Genomic DNA, 23,244 nt, shown 5'->3' with positions numbered 1-23,244 from the left:
TCCTCGTCTACGCAAGTGGCAAGTTCACATACTAATCAAGCTTCTCCTCGCCTGTGTTCTTGGCCTTGTTCCTTGCATTTCCCCTCTCTTGTTAGGCATGTGACTTTTAAGAACAAATAATTTCTGGCAGCAGCCCTTTGGTCCACCTGTGACTACGCAGGTGTTTCTTTCCGCAAACCTGTCCCTTTCTGCTCGCTTGCACAGGCAAGTGTCCTTTACTCTTTCCCCCCTTTTTATAAGAAACCTGCCCTTTTGGATATAAAACAAAACAAAACATATCATTTCTCCCAGGATTCCTCGTCTAACTTTCCCTTGAGTCATAGTCCCAGAGTGCCAGTAGCTGATTTCCTGGAGTGGGATGGGGTAGAACATCCAGGCGTGGCTGACTCCCAAAGAAGGCAGCAGGTTGAGCGGGCACCTACCCGCCCAGGGACGTCACAGCCCGGGCGGCGACGACCAAAAATCCCCATCTCGACTACGGACTTCCGTGAAGAACCACTTCCGGCGGCGGCGGAAGCTGGCCGGGGCCATTTGGGCAGCGGGCTGGTTTAGCCACAGCCCTCCCGGCGGGAAGGAGATGAGCGCTGAGCCTTAGAAGCCAGATCCGCAGCCTTTAGGTAGGAGCTGAATGAGCGGGGCCCCGCGTCCGGGTCGGCCCGGTAGGCGTATAGTTTTTGGTCTTAACCGGCAGTAGCTAAGTCATAAACATTGCACTTCGGAAGTCTTTCCATGATGCATTTAACCCCGGCATGACGCCACTTACGGCACAACGAAAAGGTTTTCAAAACGAAGCGACCCACTGATTTCTGTGTCCGCGCCCTGCGGCGGGGGCAGGCGCCCACCGCCCAGCCTCCCGTGTGCCCACGGTTTTCTCGGCTCGGGTTCGAAGTGAAACCGTTCCAAATTCGTGATTTTTCTACAATGACTTCTTTTTTACCCTTCAGATAATTTCCAAAGTTTCCGCCTCTTACCCTTATGTTTCCACCGATGCAACTACACATTTCCAGCATCCTTTTTCAGATTTCATGACAAGACTATCTTAAAGACGAAAGAACATCGAATGGAGAGTCAGAAAGCCTGAGTTCTAGTCCTGACTGCCAGTAACTAGCGGTATGACATTTCAGACGTTTTTTTTTTTTTTTTTTTTTGACCTCTGTCGACTAGTTTCCTTCTCGGTAAAATGAGAGGCTTGGAATAACTAACAAGCTTCCTGGAATTTTGCGGGGAGTACACCTGAAAGGAGAAAGCATGCATTGTACAAAAAAAGGAAGAACGATGTAAAATATATATAAAATAAAATTAAAAAAACATTACTTTGTAATACTTTAAAGACAGTGGACTCTAAGAAAGGAACTTCGGCTTATTAAAGTTGAGTAAAAACATCAAGCACATTACCTGGATTATGGTGCTCTAGAAATGTTTGTTGAGGAAGAAACATGAACTCCTTGTATTATTTTAGTTGTTCCATTAAAAGCTGAAAAGCAAAGTTGTAGGACTACAGTCCTGAGAGCAAAGAAAATAAAAGACCCAGGAAGAAAAGAAATATACCGCTGGGTTCTGAATTCTATTACTGAGGTCTGTTGCAGTTTTCTCTCAATAAGTTCCTTTCATTCCAAGAATAATGTTCAAAAGGCATTATTTTAACAGTTGTGTATTGGGTGCTTTCTTCCCACTCTTAAAGCATTGAGGTCTGGGGGAGACCTGTGCAGAGGGAAAAATGTTGAGGAAAGAACAATTCCAGGTAAAGAGCACATATGCAAAAGTTCAAAAACTTGGAAGGTAGGAGTGAGGGGGAAATAATACTAAAAGGAAAAGTGAGGAAGGATAGATGAGTGCTTACATAGCATGTTTTGAGGTTGTATGTTAAATGGGATATTAAGAGGCTGCTGGAGGGTGAAAGGAGCAAAGGTGGTAAGTTCAAATTTGCATTTTAGGAAAATCACCCTAGTTGTGACTTGTGATTTGGTTAGCTGATGTTTCAAGAGGAGAAATAGAGCAACTTATAAGTTTGACATTGTATTTCAGTTCTAACATAGTGGGAACATTAGTAGTAACCGTAGCTTAAATCTAGAGACTACTTAATGTGAAATTCTATTTCTCTGATTAGACTATGAACTCCTTCAAGGCAGGAACATAGTTTTACTCATTGTTCTAACTTTAACACTTTTTTTTGCACATTGTAGATAGCCTATTAATATTTATGAATTTTATTTCAATATTAACCAAAATATTATTTTAAAACCTTTTTCTCTAGGAGAAATATGAACCAGAAGATACTAAAGTTGGAGAACTTGCTTCGATTTCACACTGTCTGTAGGCACCTTCACAGCTCTGCTCAAAGAAGAATGTTAGCACACCAGAGGCATGTGCTTTCAACTGCTTATCGAGTGCGGCAGGCTCAGCTGTATGCCTGGCCCTGGCAAACATACACACTCATCAGGACTGCTTTATTTCAGTATAGGCTTCTAGTAACAAAGAAGGTAGTTATAGATTTCTATCAGTTACTGTGTTATCTGGTCTGAGATGAAAATGCCTGGAACCATAAGTAGAAATCTATTTTTAGTATTTTGTCACTTATAAGATCTATATTCCTAATACTACGCTACAGTACAGTGCTAATCTTTGTAAAGAAGATAAGGTCTAGTTAGTTGTTTATCAATGCTGATTAATTTTATTACTTAGAAATCAGTGAGTAACAGTCAATTGAGGATACAGAATTTAAAATTTTAAGGTTTAACTACTTATGGCAGTGTTAGTTGCAATTAGGAGGCATGGTTATGATAGATATTCCAGAATAAATCTAAATTTAAAACTTAAAGTTTTTTCTTCCTTTTTTATGTATTCTGAAATTTTATTAGGAAGAAAGGTCACGAAAATCTCAATTATCTTCAACAAAATCTAAAAAGGAAGTAGAGGTGTGGATTGGAATGACTGTTGAGGATCTGGCCAGAGCAATGGAAAAAGACATAGGTAAGATAAATAATTTTGTAAGGAAAAATATGGGAACAAAAAATACCTGGCATTTTATTTGCAATGAGACTAGGGCATTCAAGGGTGAAAATCAGGCTGACAACTTATAAAGGTGTTCTATTATGGTTCACTTGAAATAATAAACCCTGACTAGTTTTGTGGCTCTTTGCCTAATAATATTTTCAGAGATTTTATTAATGAAAGAAAAAATTTCATCTGAACTAATCTTTTTTCTCAGAAATTTTATGGGTTATTAGAATAAGTGCAAAGAGTACTTTTCAACTGAGTCATATTTATACTCATTTATTTTGCCTTTGTTTTTCTATAATTTTCTGATTTCTTTTTTCACTCATTTTGACAGTATCTGTAGTGCCAGCTGCAAAAATATTTGTAGTAATAACTACTTTTAATGATAACTTTTTTTAAAGCTTTATTTATTTATGCTTACAAGAACTGGGGTACAGGCCAGAGGTGTAGGGGTGAGAGAAGCCACCAGAGTCAGACTGGGAATAGATCAGGCAGATAGACTGAAATACACTGCTGAGGGGAGCAGCAGGTGAGCCCAGAGAGGTCTGCTGCACCATGTGGGTAGCTCCCTGGCCGGGGATCGAACTCATGCTGCAGTGGCTGCAGACAGCTTCATAGGTTGCCTCCCAACCCCTTGCACCACCAGGGAGGTCCTTAAAGACAACTTTTAATGATAGTATTAATATTTATAAATGTATATCATAATTGTCTTTTTTATTTCTTTACTGTACCGTTGATATATTTTTTGCCAATTTAGGATTGTTGAAGCAAAATTTGAATTTTCAATATAAATTGACATTAAAATTCAGTAATAAATAAGTGATTATAGCAAAATAAAGTGACATGAAACAGATATTTGGAAAAAGATAATATTAACTCAATTTATTAAGATGTTACTATGTACTAATACTTCATAGTTACACTAAGTCATCACTTAACATCCTTATAGGTTCTTAGAAACTGTGACTTTAAGGAAAGTGAAGTATAATGGAACCAGGTCCTTGATAATGTCATAGCTTCAATGTCAGCTGGGATTCTTTTTTTCCTATTAACCTATAATGAAATGTTATTTGAGTACTTATATTAATCATATAATTCTCATTATAGTTGAAGTAGGTATGATAATTTTCCTCACTTAGGTTGAGAAACTAAAACATAAAAAAAATGAATAATTGCCCTTGATTTCACAGCTAGTATGTGAACCCAGGATTTGAACCCAATTAGCATGGCTCCAGAGCACATGTACTTACCCACAGCCCAATTACCTCTCAAGAATTATTATTTTGTAAATTATAGCAGAACTAGAATTTTTTTAAGATGTATTTTATATATTTATACATATAAGACCTGGGGTATAGGCCAGAGGTGCAGGCAGGGCCAGAGGATTCACCAGAGACAGAGTGGGGAGCAGAACAGGCAGAAGTACTGAAATACACTGCTGAGGGGAGCAGTGGGCAAATCAGGAGAGATCTGCTGCACCATGTGGGTAGCTCCCTGGCCAGGGATCCAACTTGTGCTGCAGTGGCTGCGAATAGCTTCATAGTGCTGTGTCTTAACCCCTTGCGCCACCAGGGAGGCCCCCACTTTCTCATTCTTAAAATGTGTGTTCTCCGTTATTATGTGATAGGACTGACTTGTATCAATTTAGCCAGTTGAACTTATAAAGAATTATGTGAACTGGTTATTTAACGCAACCATTAAAAAATATTACAAACAGTGGTAATACAGATCAAAACTCTTCACTTCCTAATGATTTTACTGTGTGTAAATAATAATTATGTATGTCCTTGAGATTATTTATACGTATTATACCTATATGTGTTTAGTGACTTCTTAATGGTTGCTTGAAATCAGCTCTGGTGGGAATACTTGTACCATGGAAGTTGATTGACATTATATAAATCAGATTTTTGGGGGGAGAGACTTGTGAGTAAACATTTATCAGCATACTACAGAATAGAATCTTTTTTTTTTTTTTTTTTTTGGTGGGACCCTCGCTGTGGCCAGGGATCGAACTGGCGCTGCAGAGGCTGCGGGCAGCCTCGCAACCCTGCACTCAACCGCTGCGCCACCAGGGGAGGCCCCAGAAAAGAATGTTCTTTTAATGTTTGATTACCTGATGATGGCTTTTACTTATATGTCTCTTGAAATATAAATTATAGGGTAGTTCAAAGTCTAGAAACAAAATTACTTATTTCACTATCACAAATACATTTGTTATTCACAGGGAAAAATGACTGAAGTAAAAACAGCATATTAAATAAAATGAAAAAAAGAATTGCACATGAATATTTTTCTTGTGTTTCAAGACTTTTGGATACTCTAAAAAGATAAACACATAAATTAATTGTGCTTGCATGTATTCTGAGATATTCTTTGTGTGTGTGTGTATACTGTTGTCCTCATTATTTGGAAGTTCCATATTGGCAAATTCACATATTCTCTAAAATGTATTGTAGCCCCAAAACCAATATAGTCACTTCCAGACATCAGAAAGTCATGAAAATTTTGAGTTGCACATATTCCTAACTAAGATTGAACAAGGCAACACTTGTCCTTGTATTTTTTTTTTTTGGTTTATTTAGTGTCCCTTTTTTTTGTTTTGCGTTTTTGCTATTTAAAATGACTCTTTAACATAGCTACTTAGTATTACCAGCTGTAAAAAGGATATAATATGCCTTCCAGAGAAAAAACATGTGTTAGATACGCTTTGTTCAAGCATTAGTTATACTGCTATTGGCTGTGAGTTTAAGTTAGTGAATCAATATGTATTAAATAAGGCTTTTTAAAAGACGCACAGAAAATAAGGTGTAAATTTATCAATTGATAAAATGTGGCCAAAAACGGAAGGAACTTACTTTGCATTTTCCCTCAGAACAGTCATTCAGTATTTGCTAATTCAGTATTCTGAATGAATTTATAGAACATTGCTATAGCAAATAGTGGGAATTGACTGTATGTACACAAAATTTGTATGTACATGACATCAAACTACAAATTACCAAAGAACTAGCCTAGAGTAAACTACTCAATACTATGTGTGTACAGTATACAGTTTAGTGTTTTATTGATGTTTCAGAAGGTAAATAAGTATTTAAATATTTCTGAATGTGCAGAAATGTCAGTTGATATAAATGATCATATTTTAAAGATTATTTTCTGTATATATTTCTCTCATTGAATATACTAGTTTAATAGATTTTTCTAATAGAGATCACTTTCTTTAACATTTAATTCATGGCACTAAAAAGTTTTATCTTATCCTAACCAGATTATATATGTGAAGCTTTAATGAATACTAAGGTTGACATAGACTCACTAGAAGCAGACTCACATTTAGATGAAGTCTGGATCAAAGAAGTAATAAAGAAGGCAGGGATGAAGTTAATATGGAGCAAATTAAAAGAGGACAAAGTCAGAGAAAATAAAGATGCTGTAAAAAGGTAAAACTATATCATATATATTGGGGGTGGGAGACCACCTAATTTTGTTCACACATTTTAATGGAAAGATTTGCCTTAAAATTTCTTTTACAGTGTAACTGTTGTATGAATATAGGTTATACCTTTCTTCAGTGTGTTTAAAGGATCAGAAAGGATATTTATTATAAAACTGTTAATAGTTTGTGAAGTGTGTATATTGATCCTGAATTTTAAAATTTGGTTCAGTTCTGCTTGTTCTTATGAGAGATGAATTATAGATGGGCAGTCTTGTATATTTTGTCATGTGATTATGCATTCAGAAGGGGAAAATAATTATCTAATAAAAGCTGAATATTGAGTTTTATTGTTAATGGTAGCTCACAGTGACAACTGCAAACCAGTTTTCTGGGTATAAAGTGTTTCTGATATTTAAGATACGAAACTCCTTTGCTATTAATTGTAGGCCCCAGGCAGATCCGGCTTTGTTAACCCCAAGGTCCCCTGTTGTTACTATAATGGGGCATGTTGATCATGGGAAAACGACATTACTTGACAAGCTGCGAAAAACTCAAGTGGCAGCAATGGAAGCTGGAGGCATCACTCAGCACATTGGTGCCTTTCTTGGTATGAACACAAATTATCTTACAGTATACCTGGGAACCCTTCTTTTTTTTAAAGTGTTGTAATATGAAATACTCATTCAAAGTTAAATGGAAGGTAAAAAGCTTCAAATATTTTGTTTTCTTGGATTTCTGTTTCCACAAGTCTCTCTGGTTTGATGAAATGTAGAGAATAGGGGTATAAAGGTTATTTTTGTACATTCTATAAGAAGAAATTATAGAAAGAAGAAATTACATTACCTTCCTTATTCTAGCCCATTCTTAGTTTGGTTTAGTGAACCTGAAATTCTTTAATGCTAGGTTGTAATAATGTTACTAATAATAATTAAATAATTATTTACTGAGCACCTACTCTGTGCCCAACACTGTTCCAAGCACCTTACCTGCTTTATCTTTTTTTATCTTCACAACACCTTTATCAAGTAGATAGTTACTTTTTACAGATGAGGAGGCTGAAGCTTGATCAAGTCGATTAACTTGCTCAAGGTACACTTATACCCAGTAAGCGATAAAGCTAGGATTTAAACCCAACATTATGGGATTTAAATCTCAGCTGCTAACGGTATACTGAATTGCCTTTGTTGCTTAAAGCTTTTGTGCAGCTGATATTTGCTAATGTGGGTGCCTTTACAATTATTGGTGTGTTCTCCAGAATAGATATCCTTTGGTATATTTATGAGAATAGTTATATCCTAGAAATATGAAGAATTTTAATTTGAAATTATTATTTGTAAAGAAAACTGTAAATTTCCCACTTACCACTTTTCATGATGAAATGATGATTATTATTCTGATTAAGATTAATGGAAGAAATAAATTATTTTAGAAAATTATTGTTTGATAATGTTACATATATTCCTTCATATTATAGAACTACATGTTTGAATATTTTGTGTTCTTGGATTTCTGTTTTCACAGTCTCTCTGCCTTCTGGGGAAAAAATAACCTTTCTTGATACTCCGGGACATGCTGCATTCTCAGCAATGAGAGCCAGAGGTGCCCAGGTCACTGACATTGTCATATTGGTTGTAGCTGCAGATGATGGTGTAATGAAACAAACTATAGAATCTATTCAGCATGCAAAAGATGCTCAAGGTACTGTGTGGCTGACTTATATGTTCTAGGAAGGAAGTAACTTTATTTTTAAGGATCTTTTTACAAGTAGCTCATAACAGTCCCAGATTGTTTTATAGAGGAGACTCAAAGATACTAGGTTTGTAATTCTGCAGATATAACTTTTTTTAAGATTTATTTATTTATGCATACAAGTACTGGGGTACAGGCCAGAGGTGCAGTGGGTGAGAGGATTCACCAGAGACAGAGTCGGGAGCAGAACAGGCAGATCTACTGCAATACACTGCTGAGGGGAGTAGCTAGCAAAACAGGAGAGGTCTTGCTGCGCCCTGTGGGTCAACTGCCTGGCCAGGGATCAAACTCGTGCTGCAGCAGCTGCTGATAGCTTCTTAGTGCTGAAACTTAACCCTTGTACCAACAGGGAGGCTCCCTCATTCTTACTCTTATGATTCTACATCCACTGAGAAAATACTGTTGTCTTGAAAAAATGTACTTGATAGAGTGCATCATATTCTCCTAGGTTTGTTTACCAGAAAAAAAAAAATAGTTGAACATCATTGATCTAGTTCTTTCATGTCATAACATGACAACTACCTCCCAGAGAGAAAGAACCCCCGGCAGCTAGGATTATTTGCAGCATGTCCACATTTGGAATCTGGTCTTTTAGTTTCCAATGTTACTCACTTTCCTTTCAAATTCTCTTATCTGCTTTTTGAAAAAGGGACTAATTATTCTAGGGATTTAAATAAAAACAAAATATGAGGGATAAATCCCTTGCATCATGCTTTCTATAGCTGTTCTCCTGGTTCCTGTTAATTTCCAACTCATAAATATGGGATGTACTGTTTCATAATAGTCGGTTGTGGATTGCATAGCTTTTTTGTTTTTATTTTCAATTTCCATTCCATTGATAATTGAAAAAATTGAAGAATTGGTGAAACCTAACCAGACAATTACCTCCTAGAATTTTGTGCTATCTCTAATGAGAGGGTGGGTATATATTTAGTAATAACCATTAAAGTATAAAATTAATTGGTTCATTGAGTAAACATTCATTGAGAATGTACTATGTGTCAATCACTAAACTAAATACATGAAAAAAGAGTTTCTGTAAATTCTGAAAGATATTTTACAATGATACTTAGTTTCACCCCTGGGTGACATGTTGGGTTTTCACAAAGTGCGCCTGCAAAAAAAGGCAAATAATCTAGTGGTATTAGAATTGAATTTGACTCCTCTGATTTTTTTCTGGAGATTATCTCCAGTGTAGTTGCTGACCTTGCTTTCAGGTTTAGGGTTAGGTGTCCTGCTACCCAAAATACTATTTCATCTTTTTATCTTAGCTGTTTATTTTTAATACATAATCAGCTTATAATTACAAAAAAAGACTTGGACATCTGGCTTCTGGAATCCTTTTTAGAGAGCAAAAAATAAGGTGGGCCTAAAATGGTTTTACAGTAAGTAAACCCAGTAAGTACATCCATTGAGTAAAGAGAAAGTCAGAAAATATTTGTATCTTTCACTGTGGAATTAAAGTTGTCATCATCTACACTCTTAACTCTGTCTCTTGCAGTTCCTATTGTCCTTGCCATAAATAAATGTGACAAAGCTGAGGCTGATCCTGAAAAAGTAAAAAAAGAACTGCTAGCCTATGATGTGGTTTGTGAGGACTATGGAGGTGATGTCCAAGCAGTGCCTGTCTCTGCGCTTACGGTAAATTCAGGCTCCTCAGAGATGAGTATGTTCAGATGTAAATGCTGTTTTGACATACATAATTTCTACTTTTTAGTTCTCTGTGTATGAGGTAATGCTGATGCCACTATCCTGGCTTGGCAGACTAGAAATTAGGTCCAGTCTTCAAACCAGGGTTATATAGCCAACTAGTGGGTAATTGGGCCTAAACCTTATGCATACAAGAGCTGGGGTGTAGGCCAGTCGTGTGGTGGGGAGGAGGGAAGGGTGGAAGAGTATTCACCAGAGACAGAGTGGGGAGCAGAACAGCAGATCTAGAGAAATATACTGCTGAGGGGAGCCGCATACGAGACAGGAGAGATCTGCTGCGCCATGTGGGTCATCTCCCTGGCTGGGGATCGAACTTGTGCTTTAGTGGCTGCCAATAGTTTCATAGTGCTGAGACTTAACCCCTTGCGCCACCAGGGAAGCCCCTGTAATGCTTTTCTTATGAGATAGAATGAAAGAGAAAATCCTGAATCATATGTAGATATGGTAATAGACAGCTTTAAGCAGAAGGGAAATTTAATTGTAAGTAAAAAATCCTTATATTTCATGCCATTTATAGAAAAAAATTATAGAATGTGTCTTAAGGCATTTGAGAGAGATTTAAACAAAAATTTCACTAATACATAGAGTCATTTGGGTTCAATTTGTTATTGAGTAAATCAATATTTCTATAATTAAATTGCTATAAATTTTATGATGTAAATTACCAATTTTTTTCTGTTTAAAAAACGCAAGCTCAGTAAGTTTCCTTTTTTTAGCCATCCTTTTTTTTTTTTTTAAAGATTTATTTATTTATACAAGAACCAGGGTATAGTCAGAAGCGTGGGAGGGTGAGAGAATTCACCAGAGCCAGAGCAGGGAACAGAACAGGCAGACTGACGAAGTACACTGCTGAGGGGAGCAGTGGGCACAGCAGGAGAGGACTGCGCACCATGTGGGACCCTCGCCAGTGGTCGGGGATCGAACCGGCGCTGCTGAGGCTGCGGGCAGCTTCGCAGCCCAGCGCTCAACCACTGCGCCACCAGGGGAGGCCTATTTTTTAGCCATCCTTACCATATTCCATTGTTTTCTCAAAATACGGAATTTTTTCCAACTAGTCATTGAAGCGATGGTATTATATTTGTTTACTGCCTCCAATTAAGTCTCATTTTATCTTTTCTTAAATTTGTTATTTCCAAGATGCTTAGAAATCATGCCTCTTTATTTGTGAAGCCATGCTTCTTTTTCTGTGAAACTTGTAAAATGCCCTCTTAATCTTCTATTACGCATTGATTATACTCTGAAAGCAATATTAAAGGTTAAATATTAAAACATTTGAAGATGGGACCACCTTTTCTACTCAGATACCATCAAATGAATAGTAAATAGGAAACTGTTTAGGCAAATTTGGAGGCATGGCAGAGAATATAGGGACCTGGGAGAGTGGCAAGAGAAGATGAGACCTTTTCCAAAGTAGAGGTAAATGACTACTTCATGCAAAGAGACAAAACCAACTCTGCATTTCTGAGCAGCATTTTGTAAATTGGAATAAATAGTAGACCTAAGAAGAAGGGTAGGTAAAGTAGCAGTTTTGTTTACAGTAGTCTTTGTTATTGTAAACTCTGTAACAAATGTGAGGAGTTTCTTAGCTGACAGTGGAATGGAAAAATCCCTTGCCTATCAGTTCTGGTTCTGTCATCAGCTATGTCACTGGAGCCCGAGGAAGCATAATAAATATATCCTTTGAGGTGAAGGAATCGTCTAGTCTAGATCCTTCATTTTGTGGTTGAGGAATGCAGATCCAGAGCTGTGAAGTGATTATGCATAGTTGCATGCTTAGGTAGTTAAGAGTATGGCTTAGCACCTAGGCATAGTCAGTGCTTTTTCTCCTTATTTATCTGAGAGTAAGTAATGCTTAATTTACTTATTTTACTGGATTCTTGAATGGCTCAAATGAAATAATAGATGTGAAAGCTTTTTCAATGGCTTAGAACTTCAAATGTAAAGTGGCATTGTGAAAAAAGTGAAAGAAAGAAAACATAGTTGTAGAGACAGATGCAAGGAAGGAGAATGAATGAAGCATGTGTTTGTCAAAAGGGTATTAACAGGAACCACTAGTAGCCATCCTTTAAAAAAAAGAAAGTACCCATTCTTCCTGGTAAGATCTGTCCTTGGATCAAGTTTTCTCCCTCCCTCCTTCCCTCTCTCCTTCCTTCTTTCCCTCCCTCCCTCCTTTTTCCTTCTCTCCCAGAGAAAAATATAATGCTACTGTCAAGGATTAATAGGCTTTCTCATTCTGGTATTTACAAAGAAAGTAATATTTATTAATGTATATTTTTCTTGTTGTTAAAGGGTGATAATCTGATGGCTTTGGCAGAGGCAATAATTGCTCTTGCAGAAATGTTAGAACTGAAAGCAGATCCCACTGGTCCAGTGGAAGGAACAGTAATAGAATCTTTCACAGACAAAGGAAGAGGGTAGGACTGTTAAAATGTCTGCTTTTTAATAATTTTGTTCCATGTTTTTATGAGTTCATTATATAACAGTGTGTTATTTTGATTGCTTGTCTTTTTTGAAAAAATGATTTATTTATTTATTTATGCATACAAGAACTGGGGTGTTGACCAGAGGTATGGTGGGATGAGAGGATTCAGCAGAGACAGAGTGGGGTGCGGAACAGGTGGATCTACTGAAATACACTGCTGAGGGGAGCAGTGGGCAAGACAGGAGAGGTCTGTTGCAACATGTGGGTTAGCTCCTTGGCTGGGGATCGAACTCATGCTGCAGTGGCTAGTGATAGCTTGATAGTGATGCGTCTTTAACCTCTGTGCCACCAGGGAGGCCCTGATTGCATGTTATTTTTAACCCATGAATGATATTTGCATGAGCACACAGAACACAAAAATACAATTATTACCAGTAGCCTATACCAACTGTCTGTATACATTTAGTAGTCAGATGGCTTAAGTAGTTGAAATTGTTTATTTGCCCCACTGACTTAGTTGAATTAGTAAAATTCTCATAGACTAACATAAATTGGAATGAAATAGCAGTTATTGCACTGAGAAAATTCTGAATTCATACTCATTAATATATAAGAAGGTCTTTGAAATAGTGTTCTCTTCTTTCATTTTCTTCCTTTTCAGCATAAGAGGTCTTCTCACTGCTTAGCAAAGTTAGTTATGGAAAGGGGATTAAGATTTTGTCAGAACACTAAGTTCTCTGAAACTTCCACTACCATAAACTTACAAGAAATGTTTTTTTGTTTTATTGGGATAAAAGGTATATAATATTAAAGTTACCACTTAACCATTTTTAAGTGTACAGTCTGGTAATAGCATTATGGGTATTCAGATTGTTATGCAACAGACCCCTAGGACTTTTTCATCTTGCAAAACAAATGTTAGTGGGTTGCCCGCCCCCCCATCCCCCAAAATGTCTTTCTATTTTCTGTTTCTATGATTTTTGACTACTTTAGATACTTTATATGAGTGAAATTGTACAGTAGTTGCCATTTTTGATTATTTTACTTAGCATGATGTTTTAGAGGTTCATCCATATTGTAGCACGTGACAGAATTTCCTTTTTAAATCTTGCATAGTAGTATATTACATGTATGCTACATTTTCTTTATCCATTCTTTCATTAATGGACATTTGGATTGCTTTCAACTTTTGGCTAGCATTAAAAAGTGTTTTTATACTATGAAAAAATGCTTGAGGTGTTTGAAGTGGTGAAAATAAGCCTGTGTTTTTTTAAATCTCATAAGGATATTTTTGCTCTACTTAAGAAAGTTATATCCTGATTATGACACTAAGAATATATTTTTTAATTTTCATTTTAGGCCTGTCACTACAGCTATAATTCAAAGAGGAACACTGAGAAAAGGTTCTATTCTGATTGCTGGAAAGAGTTGGGCAAAAGTACGATTAATGTTTGATGAAAATGGAAAAACAATCAGTGAGGCCTGTCCTAGCATGCCAGTGGGAATTGTAGGATGGAAAGACCTCCCTTCTGCAGGAGATGAAATTCTTGAAGTAGAATCTGAGGTATGTCAAATTTAATTTCTATAGATAATATATGTTTCTCAAACTTATAAAATTAGTGGTTTTATATATAAATTAAGTTAGTGGAAGGGAAAGACAAAGCTTCTAACCAAACAGGTATTAGTTTCTATTTAGCTAATGACCATTTTTCCCTATAAAGCCAAGAGCTCGTGAAGTTGTTGACTGGAGGAAGTATGAGCAAGAACAGGAGAAAAATAAAGAGGATCTGAAGAAAATAGAAGAAAAGCGAAAGGAACACCAAGATGCCCATCGGAAGGCCCGTGAGAAGTATGGCACTTTGCACTGGAAGGAGAGGTCATTTTTAAAGTACCAAGAAAAAAAAGAGCAAAAACCCTTAAAGCCAAAAGAGAAAGGAGAAAGAGATTTAAATGTACTTCCTATAATTATTAAAGGTGATTTTGAGAAGATTTTACAACTCAGTTTTGGAATATATATATTTCTTCATTCTCACAATTAATTTGGGCCATTAGATTTAAGCCAAAACTATTTTGGTATTTTGAGGGAGATTTGGTGGTAAACATTTTCTTGCTGATTATGTTGTAATCATTATACTTGATTCATAATGCTTTAATAGATAGTTTTTTTTTAATGCTCATACTAAGTAAAAGTGGTTTTAGTGGAAAATGCCTTTCTTAATGTGGCTTTAAGTAGATTATTATCATCCTTGTGTTTGTTAATGCTTAACTCTTAACACCAGTAATTTTAAACTTTTTCTACATTTAGGTGATGTTGATGGTTCTGTTGAGGCCATTTTGGATATTATGGATACCTATGACGCGTCACATGAATGCGAACTAGAATTAGTACATTTTGGTGTGGGTGATATTAGTGAAAATGATGTTAACCTTGCTGAGACTTTTCATGGTAAGGATTGCATTTCCCATTTTTTAAACTGTGTTTCCTAGAACACACCATGAACCATATGCTTCTTTCTTTTATTGCTTGGCTAGTCACATCTGATATATACCCCACCAGCATCACCCTTCCTGTTGTAGTCAAGTTCCAGCTAGCAACTGAGGCTAAATGGTATGTGCAAAATTGTAGCCATACTTTCAGTTTTCCTTGTTGTATTGCAACCTTGCAGAGCTGTTTCAAGCCCCTGTAATGTTACTTTATTTTTTTTCTTGAAGGTGACATTATTGTCACCTCAATACCTCAACCATTCCCAAGTTAGTTATTTTGTCTTTTATATAAATTTTTGAAAGTTTCTAATACATAACCAGCCTAGTCAGTATTTCATTCATCTTTTACTTTTGGCTGTCTATTTTTGTTCATTGGTAATTTTACAAATCACATCTTTCTCGATTAGAAGCTCCATTTAGCTTTAAATACCTAGAAAGCAGGTGGGCTGTTTTTAATTAGTTGCACTTAATGACACAAAAAGGGGACTCACAACTGCCACTTTAGCAAAGACCACAATACTAAGTGATGAATGAATCATTTAGGAAGGAGATACACATGACCTGACTTGTTTAGAATTGAACTGAAAATGTATTTTCATAATGTTGGTTAATTCAAAGCATTTTATTGACACTGACTGGTCTAGGACCATGCTGTAATTTAATGCATAGATAGTATCACGAGGTAGTTCTCTTGATTAAGCTATTTGCATTAATTTTTTTCACTTGTTAAAAGGCAAGAAAGTTTTGCTTTTACTTTATTTCTCCCCAAGGTATTTATAGTTAAATACAATATTTGTTCTTTGGCAAAATGGGTAGGTTCATGGAACTTTCATTTTTTTCTTTTTTTTTTTTTGGAGAACAGGAAAGTTGGATTTATTAAAATACCTTGCATGGGAGCAGGAGCGAGATGGGAGACAACATCTATACCTTTTTTCATTTCTTAAATAATCCTTGAACTTTACCTATTAAATAATGACTTTTTTTTTAAAGATTTATTTATTTATGCATACAAGAGCTGGGGTACAGGCCAGAGATGCAGGGGGTGAGAGGATTCACCAGAGACAGAGCAGGGAGCAGAACAGGCAGATGGACTGAAATACACTGCTGAGGGGAGCAGCGGGCGAGACAGGAGAGGTCTGCTGCTCCATGTAGGTTTGCTCCCTGGCGGGGGATTGAACTCAGGTGCAGCAGATAGCTTCATAGTGCTAAGACTTAACCTCTCGGGCCACCAGGGAGGTCCTAAATAGTGACTTTTGAGTTTCTTCTGGCCAACTGAATACATGAGAGTATACTGTAAAAGTTGTAGACAATAAGATCATAATTTAATAATAAAAATTTTTACTTTAAAAAATGTAATATTTCAGCCCTGATCATTTTTTGTTTCTTATTTCTCTTTTGTAAAAAATAACTTTGTTTAATATCTAACTCCCTTGTATGTTATAAGCACTTAAAATAACATTTCTTAAATGGGGGATTTAAAATTATGAAGAAATTTTCCTTGTTAAATGAACCATACTAGAATTTAGAGAATTCTTTCATTAATTTGCAAATTTACTAGTTTCCATGGCAAAAAGAATTTCTCATCTTCCATACTTATTTTTAATTTATATAAAAGTAAATAAAAATACTTTTTTAATGTTTAACTTATTTATTTTTTACATTTTTTTAATTTGTATATTCCCCATACAATTGCACCCCCCTTATTTTGACCCCAATCGAAATAAAAATAATTTAGATTTGAGTTTCTGCTTGAAAACAAATTGTTTAATGGAATATTTGTGCTACTTTTATTGATTCCATTTCTGTTTACCAGGTGTTGTATATGGTTTCAATGTAAACGCAGGCAATGTTATCCAGCAGTTGGCTGCAAAAAAAGGAGTAAAAATTAAACTTCACAAAATCATTTACCGTCTTATTGAAGATTTACAAAAGGAACTGAGCAGCAGATTGCCCAGCTCCATGGAGGAATACCCAGTAGGTGGGTTTTATTGAATGTTACCCATAACCATTAATATCTTAGGTGCTAAAAACCACACTTGAAAGCAAGTTTAAGAGATGTATTTCACTTTTGAAATATATTCATTATTCTAATACATATCCTGTATTTTAGAAAAAATGACTATTGTAGATGAGAATTCAGTGTAACTTCATATGTATTATAATAACCTGCTCTTTCTAACACTTTGTGCTAAGGGCCTGATGATACAGAAGCAATTAAGACAAGTTTATATATAAACAAGTGATTATGATACAAAGAGTGGGATGTAAGGTATTAAATTATTAACAATGTCATGGAAGAAGCCATTAATTTTGTCTTAGAGCTAGCAAAGAAATCCACCATGAAAAGAAAACTCATTTTACATTTAAATATTAATCAAAAAATACTCTTTCTAGTATATCCATTATCCAAATTGAAGGCTAAATTATTTATAATGGGCTAAATCCTTTATCTGTTCTTTCATCTTCCCAAGTGCAGATTTTTTTTGTTAACTTTTTATTTTGATCATTATAAATTTCCAGAAAAATTACAAGAAAGGTATAAGGAACTGCCTCCCATATAAATTGCCTTTACCCGGTTCCATCACTCACATTTTGTTCCATTTGTCTTTATCCCCCACCAACCACACAACAATTTTTTTTTCTGGGCTATTTTGACATATTGTGTCCATTTGCCACTAAATGCTTGTATTTCCTACTCACAAGGATGGTCTCTTATAAAACCACAGAACAAATACAACTCAGGAATTTTAACATTCATACAGTACTAATCTATATATTCCAGTCCATATTCAATTTTTTTTTAAATTTATTTATGTATGCATACAAGATCTGGGTGTAGGCCAGAGGTATGGCGGGGGGGTGAGAAGATTCAGAGACAGAGTGGGGAGCAGAACAGGCGGATCGACGGGAATACACTGCTGAGGGGAGCAGACAGGTGAGGTCTGCTGCGCCATGTTGGCCAGTTCCCTGCCTGGGGATTGAACTTGTGCTGCAGTGGGGACAGCTTCATAGTGCTGAGACTTAACCCCTTGCACCACCAGGGAGGCCCTCCATATTCAAATTTTATCCATTGTTTCCCAATAATGCACTTCATTGGTATGTACTTTTACCTTAACTCAGCATAAATTACATTTAGTTCTTCAGTCCTTGTCTTTTGACTTTGACATTTTTGAAGTGTATAGGCCAGTGAATTGTAGAATGTACTTTATTTTTTTTAAAGATTTATTTATTTATGCATACAAGAACTGGGGTACAGGCCAGAGGTGCGGGGGGTGAGAGGATTCACCAGAGACAGAGTGGGGAACAGAACAGGCATATGGACTGAAGTATACTGCTGAGGGGAGCAGTGGGAGAGATGAGAAATCTGCTGTGCGATGTGAGTAGCTTCTCTGGCTGGCTGGGGATTGAACTCGTGCTGCAGTGGCCTCGAATAGCTTCATAGGTTGCATCTTAACCCCTCGTGCCAACAGGGAGGTCCCTGTAGAATGTACTTTAATTTGGATTTGTCTTACACTGAATTTTTGGTCCACAGATTTACTTCTCTAAATATCATACAGAGATTTTTAGGTTCTTATGCTAAGAGCAGTTTAGAAAACTGGAAGTCACTTGGTTTTCTAGGACTAGCAAAAGTCAAAAAACACACTAGCCCTAGGAAAACTGGTACATACCATTTCATTATTGGAATTTAATTTTCAGTGAAAAAAACTAAACTGAGTTGCAGAATTAGTACTCTTAAGTGGATATAAATCACCATTGATAGTATTAAAAAATAAATCTAACAACAGATGATCTGTTCAAGAAAATATTTTGAGGGACAAATGAAAACTAGATTTTCATGAGGCAGACAGTAATACTACTAGTCCTATCAACTGTTAGCTCTTCTAGGGCCCTTTAGTCCACCAAAAAAATGTAAATTTTTCACCTGCAGAACGTAATTATGTGTATCTGATTCTCATTTGCTATATACTTATATGTTCTTTTTCTTAAAGGTGAGGCCTCTATACTAGCTACCTTCTCTGTAACAGAAGGAAAGAAAAAAGTTCCTGTGGCTGGCTGCAGAGTCCATAAGGGACAGTTAGAAAAACAAAAAAAATTTAAATTAATCCGTAACAGACAAGTAATTTGGAAAGGTAAGCAATATCAAAATCTACTTGTTTCCTATCACCAAAACCTAGTGATACCATGTAACCATCTGAAATCTCTTATTCACTCCCATTTCCCTATTCAGGCCAGAATTGGTCTTCCTATCAATAGTTCTGATGTCTCCTGTGTCTCCCGAATCTGATTTTGTAAATTGGTCCAAAGATACCTTTCCAGACGCATTTCCTACACTTGATGTACTTGTTTACTCCCATCCTGACTTTTTGCCTTCAGCATTTATCCTGATAAATCTCACAGAAGTCCTCAAATACAATTCTGTCCTCAGCAGCTTGTCTACATTCAAAATGGGAGATTTAGTATCTACAAATCTTATTCCCAGCAAACTCTGCTTTTCTTTGACCTTGAATGCATTTCATCCCATCATTTTTAACATTACAGGACTATAAAATCTTAAAAACATTTTAGTGTAATTTTTGACATCAACACATAGTGGGGTACTCATTTGCTGAATTTATCAACCTCGTCTTTTTTTAAGGTTCATTAACCTCGCTGAAACACCATAAAGATGATGTTTCAGTCATCAAAACTGGAATGGACTGTGGTCTCAGTTTGGATGAAGAAAAGATAGAATTTAAAATAGGAGATGAAATTGTGTGTTATGAAGAAAAGGAAGTTCTAACCAAGACATCTTGGGATCCAGGATTTTAAAATTGTAAATGACTAGATGTTTTACTTTATTGGGGGTATGAATTTAACAATACTGGTCATAGTGGTTGAGTACTCTGTCAAAATGCTGCAGAAATGATAAACTTAAGGATGCCTTCAACTAGAAATCCCGGCACAAAAAGAACAGTTTGGTAAAGAGAATTGTTACTGGTGTTATCATTGAATGTAATAATCAGTTTAATAAACATCAATTGTATGCTTTAAAAAGTGTTATCAAGAGCAGCAATCCACTCTCTGCAGTGAGCCCCAGAGGCACAATATGGCAAATATTGCCTAGTATTTTCCTCTATCACTGTAACACAAGAAGTGTATCACCTTGTGTTAGATTACAAACATTCCATCCTAATCACTCCAGGACACAGAATGTTATTTTGAATTACTAAATTAAGCACTCTTTATTTCAATCCCTTGTGTATGAAGTAATTAACACTAGTTCACACATGTCAGTGATTTCTCAGGGTGGGGTGGTTTATTACTGGCATGAAATGTGTCAACCAGGGATTATGTTCATTTTCCTATGATGCACAGGACAGACCCCATAACAATTATCTGGCTCACAATGTTAAAAAATACAAATTGGCCTATTATCTAGAAAACTGGTGTTAAATCGTCAATTTGATGCTTAAATACAACCCTTCAATTAATGGAATAAAACCCAGCCATTAAATTGTAATGTCATTTATTATGAAGCCATACACAATTACTTGTCTTCTGGTTTGTTGAAACAATAGGTCAGACAACATTTGCCACAATAATGTCTGTCAAAGTGGCTGGCCATAAAAACTCCAGCACCACATTCATCGGATGGGCACTCCCGACGAAGGCGACTGATTTTGCCATTCTCATCCACCTAAAAAAGTACAAACCTGCTGTTAAGATAATTCTACAACATATTCTAAAGGCTTAGTGACTCAAAATATTTAACTTTTTAAACTATACAATGCTGGTAATTTTTAGTGCTTATAAACCAGACCATTGCAAAACCTCATAATCTTCTGTTGTAATTACAACAAAAAAGTGTCTGTTTTGGGACATTTTGCTCATTATTGAAAGAACCACGTTGTAAATTAACTAGAATTAAGACCTAATTTCAAAATCAGAACTTTACCATGTGGAGGTTCCTCAGAACACTAAAAATGGATTGACCCGATGGTCGACCCTTTCCACTCCTAGAAATCTACCCCAAAGGACACAAAAACACTAATTCAAAAGGAAATCTGTACTACACTCCTATGTTTATTGCAGCACTATTTACAATAGCCAAGATATGGAAACAACAAAATAGACCACAAAAAGCTGTAGCATATTTACACAATAGAATACTACTCAGCTATCAAGAGAAATTCATGCCACTTGTGGCAACATGGATGGAGCTGGAAGGGTAATCATGCTAGGAAAAGTAAGTATCAGATAGTCTCACTTATGTGGAATATAGAGAAACCAAACAAAAACAAAAAGGTCAAGAAAAAGTCAAAACTAGCAAGCTGACCATAAACCCGAGGTATATAGCAAAAGGGGGGCGGAGGGTGGGCGGGGTCAAAACAGGGATGGGAAGACCACAGGCGAATATGGCAATGGTTCACAGGTGATATGGTGGCAGAACCATGTAAGACAACAATATAAGAAAAAAATTAAAATCCCCACAAAATCAGAGGTTTAGTTCAGAACAGTTAATGTTAACCCCATATGTAAAACTCACTCAAATTGTCAACTGTATGTATCAGACAGATGTCAAATTATGATGTATACCTGAGACCACAATGTTATAAACCAATGTTACAAAAAAAAAAAAATTCAAATATCAAGAACACTTCATGTAAGCCAGGTAATACTGGACAGTTGAGGCAAATTATTCCTTAAGAAAAGCCAAGCAGTCACCGCAAAAATTAAGTTTTCAATAACAGTTTTCTCCTGATTTAAACTAGCTCACCTTATAATATTTCAGGACAGCCAGCTTAACCTTCTTTCTCTTATGTTTATTTTTCTTGGGAGTGGTGTAAGACTTCTTCTTTCTTTTCTTAGCACCACCACGCAGTCTCAGGACAAGATGAAGAGTGGACTCCTATTAATGAAAGAGTAAAACAGGCTCTTAAATTCATTTCATCAACACTAGTACTCCATCAAGAACAGACCACCAGCATCAGGCAAAAGTAGTACACAATACCAGAGATAAGAGGAAGGGGGAAGGCAGTGAAACTAGCTGATCTTTTAACTGCTAGATTATCGGAGATTAAATCACATCATGAGGATGCAATCTATAAAATCCAGAATGAAAAACTAAAGCAATGTCCCTCAAATGTTAGCATAGATGTCACCCAGAAATCTTGTCACTGTCCCCATTATTGTGCTTTATGTAAAATTTCCTAAATCTGAAGGGCTGTTCTTTCTTTCCAACAGACCTTCTGAATGTTGTAGTCAGACAAAGTTCGTCCATCTTCCAGTTGTTTGCCAGCAAAGATTAGTCTCTGCTGATCAGGAGGAATTCCTGGTGGAGGGGAAAAAAAAAAACCTACCTAAATGACAGCAGAACAAGCATATTTACTCAAGGTTTACAAAGCAATAATCTTGAACCATATCTTTATCTGAGTTCCTACTCTAGGCTATGCAGGGACTTACAAGTTTACACTTTTTAACCTCATTTAATTTTAATAAATATCTACTAACGTTAATTATCTTGCAGAAGAAATTAGTGTGGGGAACTAAGCAGCTTAACCAAACTCACAACTGGAGTAAAATGGACTTCAGCTTGGTTCCTTGCGCATCATCTTTTGTCACTTCTGTCATTGCAAAAGCATTTCATTTTGTCAACTTGCCTTCCCCTCACCCACCAGAGCAGGTAGGTCTAGTGCCTGCAAGCAGGCTGGAGACGCTAGAATTTTTTTCTTTCAGATCTAGAAATTATTACTTGCCTTCCTTATCCTGGATCTTGGCCTTTACATTTTCGATTGTATCCGAGGGTTCAACCTACGAGTTTTAAAATGCAAACTTAGTAATACACTAAGAAACAAATATACCCATAATTTATCTCGACGGTTCTTCGGAACCGAAACCCCGTGAGAGCCGCTCGCTCACTCGGTGGACAAACTCCGGGCTGCTACCGCGAGCACTAGTGTCTCCCCGAGCCGGGCGGGCGGCCGGCCCCACGTGCGAGCCTCCCGCCACCGGCGCCGGCTCCTGCCGGGCCCACCCCGGCCTCTGCCCATCGAAAGCCAGTTCCCGGTCCCCGCTCAGGAGACCACCCTAACTCAGCGCCAGGCTTCGGATCCCAGACGCGAGGACGCGGCTACGGCACCCAGCAGGCCGCCCCGCGCCGCCCACGGCCCGCTCAGGCCCGGGCCTCCTCACGCCGCCCGGTCCGCACCTCGAGGGTAATCGTCTTCCCCGTGAGAGTTTTCACGAAAATCTGCATCTTGGTGGCGGGTCCACCTGAGGGTGAGGGAAAGGAGGACACGGGTCAGCCGGGGAACGCGGCAGAGCGGGCCCACGGGCGCGGGCGGCGGAGCGGCCCAGGCACGCGCACTCACCACGGCCGGCGCAGCGGAAAGGAAGAGCGCCGGGCGGCGCGCGGGGTCTCCCGCCGGGGCTCCGCCCCTGAGGCGGCCGCGCCAGACGCCTG

General features: G+C 37.2%; 2 protein-coding genes across 5 annotated transcripts; one reads left to right on the top strand and one right to left on the bottom strand.

Annotated features, from left to right (window-relative positions):
• The first annotated feature begins 502 nt into the window (after nt 1-502).
• Nucleotides 503-20,316, top strand: MTIF2 (mitochondrial translational initiation factor 2). 4 transcript variants are annotated; one of them, XM_037527419.2, is made up of 15 exons: nt 504-617; nt 945-1,110; nt 2,255-2,480; nt 2,859-2,970; nt 6,269-6,440; nt 6,883-7,043; nt 7,958-8,134; nt 9,687-9,826; nt 12,185-12,309; nt 13,677-13,881; nt 14,039-14,291; nt 14,623-14,763; nt 16,615-16,779; nt 18,791-18,931; nt 19,438-20,316. In XM_037527419.2, exons 3-15 carry the CDS (start codon nt 2,262-2,264, stop codon nt 19,608-19,610), a joined length of 2,184 nt encoding a protein of 727 aa, XP_037383316.1. In that variant the 5' UTR covers nt 504-617; nt 945-1,110; nt 2,255-2,261; the 3' UTR covers nt 19,611-20,316. The 4 variants fall into 4 exon arrangements, with proteins under 4 accessions (XP_037383318.1, XP_037383316.1, XP_037383315.1 ...); XM_037527421.1 differs by lacking the exon at nt 945-1,110 and having other exon boundaries at nt 503-617; XM_037527418.1 differs by lacking the exon at nt 504-617 and having other exon boundaries at nt 627-1,110.
• On the bottom strand, nt 20,009-23,153 carry RPS27A (ribosomal protein S27a). The gene is made up of 5 exons (XM_054701468.1): nt 22,990-23,153; nt 22,538-22,592; nt 22,028-22,113; nt 21,559-21,690; nt 20,009-20,478 (listed from the first exon to the last, which is right to left on the bottom strand). Exons 1-5 carry the CDS (start codon nt 23,035-23,037, stop codon nt 20,329-20,331), a joined length of 471 nt encoding a protein of 156 aa, XP_054557443.1. The 5' UTR covers nt 23,038-23,153; the 3' UTR covers nt 20,009-20,328.
• Between the last annotated feature and the right edge of the window lie 91 nt (nt 23,154-23,244).

The sequence above is a fragment of the Talpa occidentalis genome, unplaced genomic scaffold, assembly GCF_014898055.3.
Source record: "Talpa occidentalis isolate TD23 unplaced genomic scaffold, MPIMG_talOcc4v2.1 talOcc4.5, whole genome shotgun sequence".
NCBI lineage: Eukaryota > Metazoa > Chordata > Mammalia > Eulipotyphla > Talpidae > Talpa > Talpa occidentalis.
The sequence above is the reverse complement of the archived record's forward strand: the minus strand, read 5'-3'. Positions and strand labels throughout refer to the sequence as shown.

Coding starts and splice junctions, on each gene's coding strand:
- MTIF2 (XM_037527421.1), top strand. CDS start 2,262: ATGAACCAGAAGATACTAAAGTTGGAGAACTTGCTTCGATTTCACACT. Junction 2,971..6,268: donor AGCAATGGAAAAAGACATAG/GTAAGATAAATA, acceptor TATCCTAACCAG/ATTATATATGTGAAGCTTTA. Junction 8,135..9,686: donor GCATGCAAAAGATGCTCAAG/GTACTGTGTGGC, acceptor TGTCTCTTGCAG/TTCCTATTGTCCTTGCCATA.
- RPS27A (XM_054701468.1), bottom strand. CDS start 23,037: ATGCAGATTTTCGTGAAAACTCTCACGGGGAAGACGATTACCCTCGAG. Junction 21,691..22,027: donor CTGACTACAACATTCAGAAG/GTCTGTTGGAAA, acceptor TTTCATTAATAG/GAGTCCACTCTTCATCTTGT. Junction 20,479..21,558: donor CTGTCCTGAAATATTATAAG/GTGAGCTAGTTT, acceptor GTACTTTTTTAG/GTGGATGAGAATGGCAAAAT.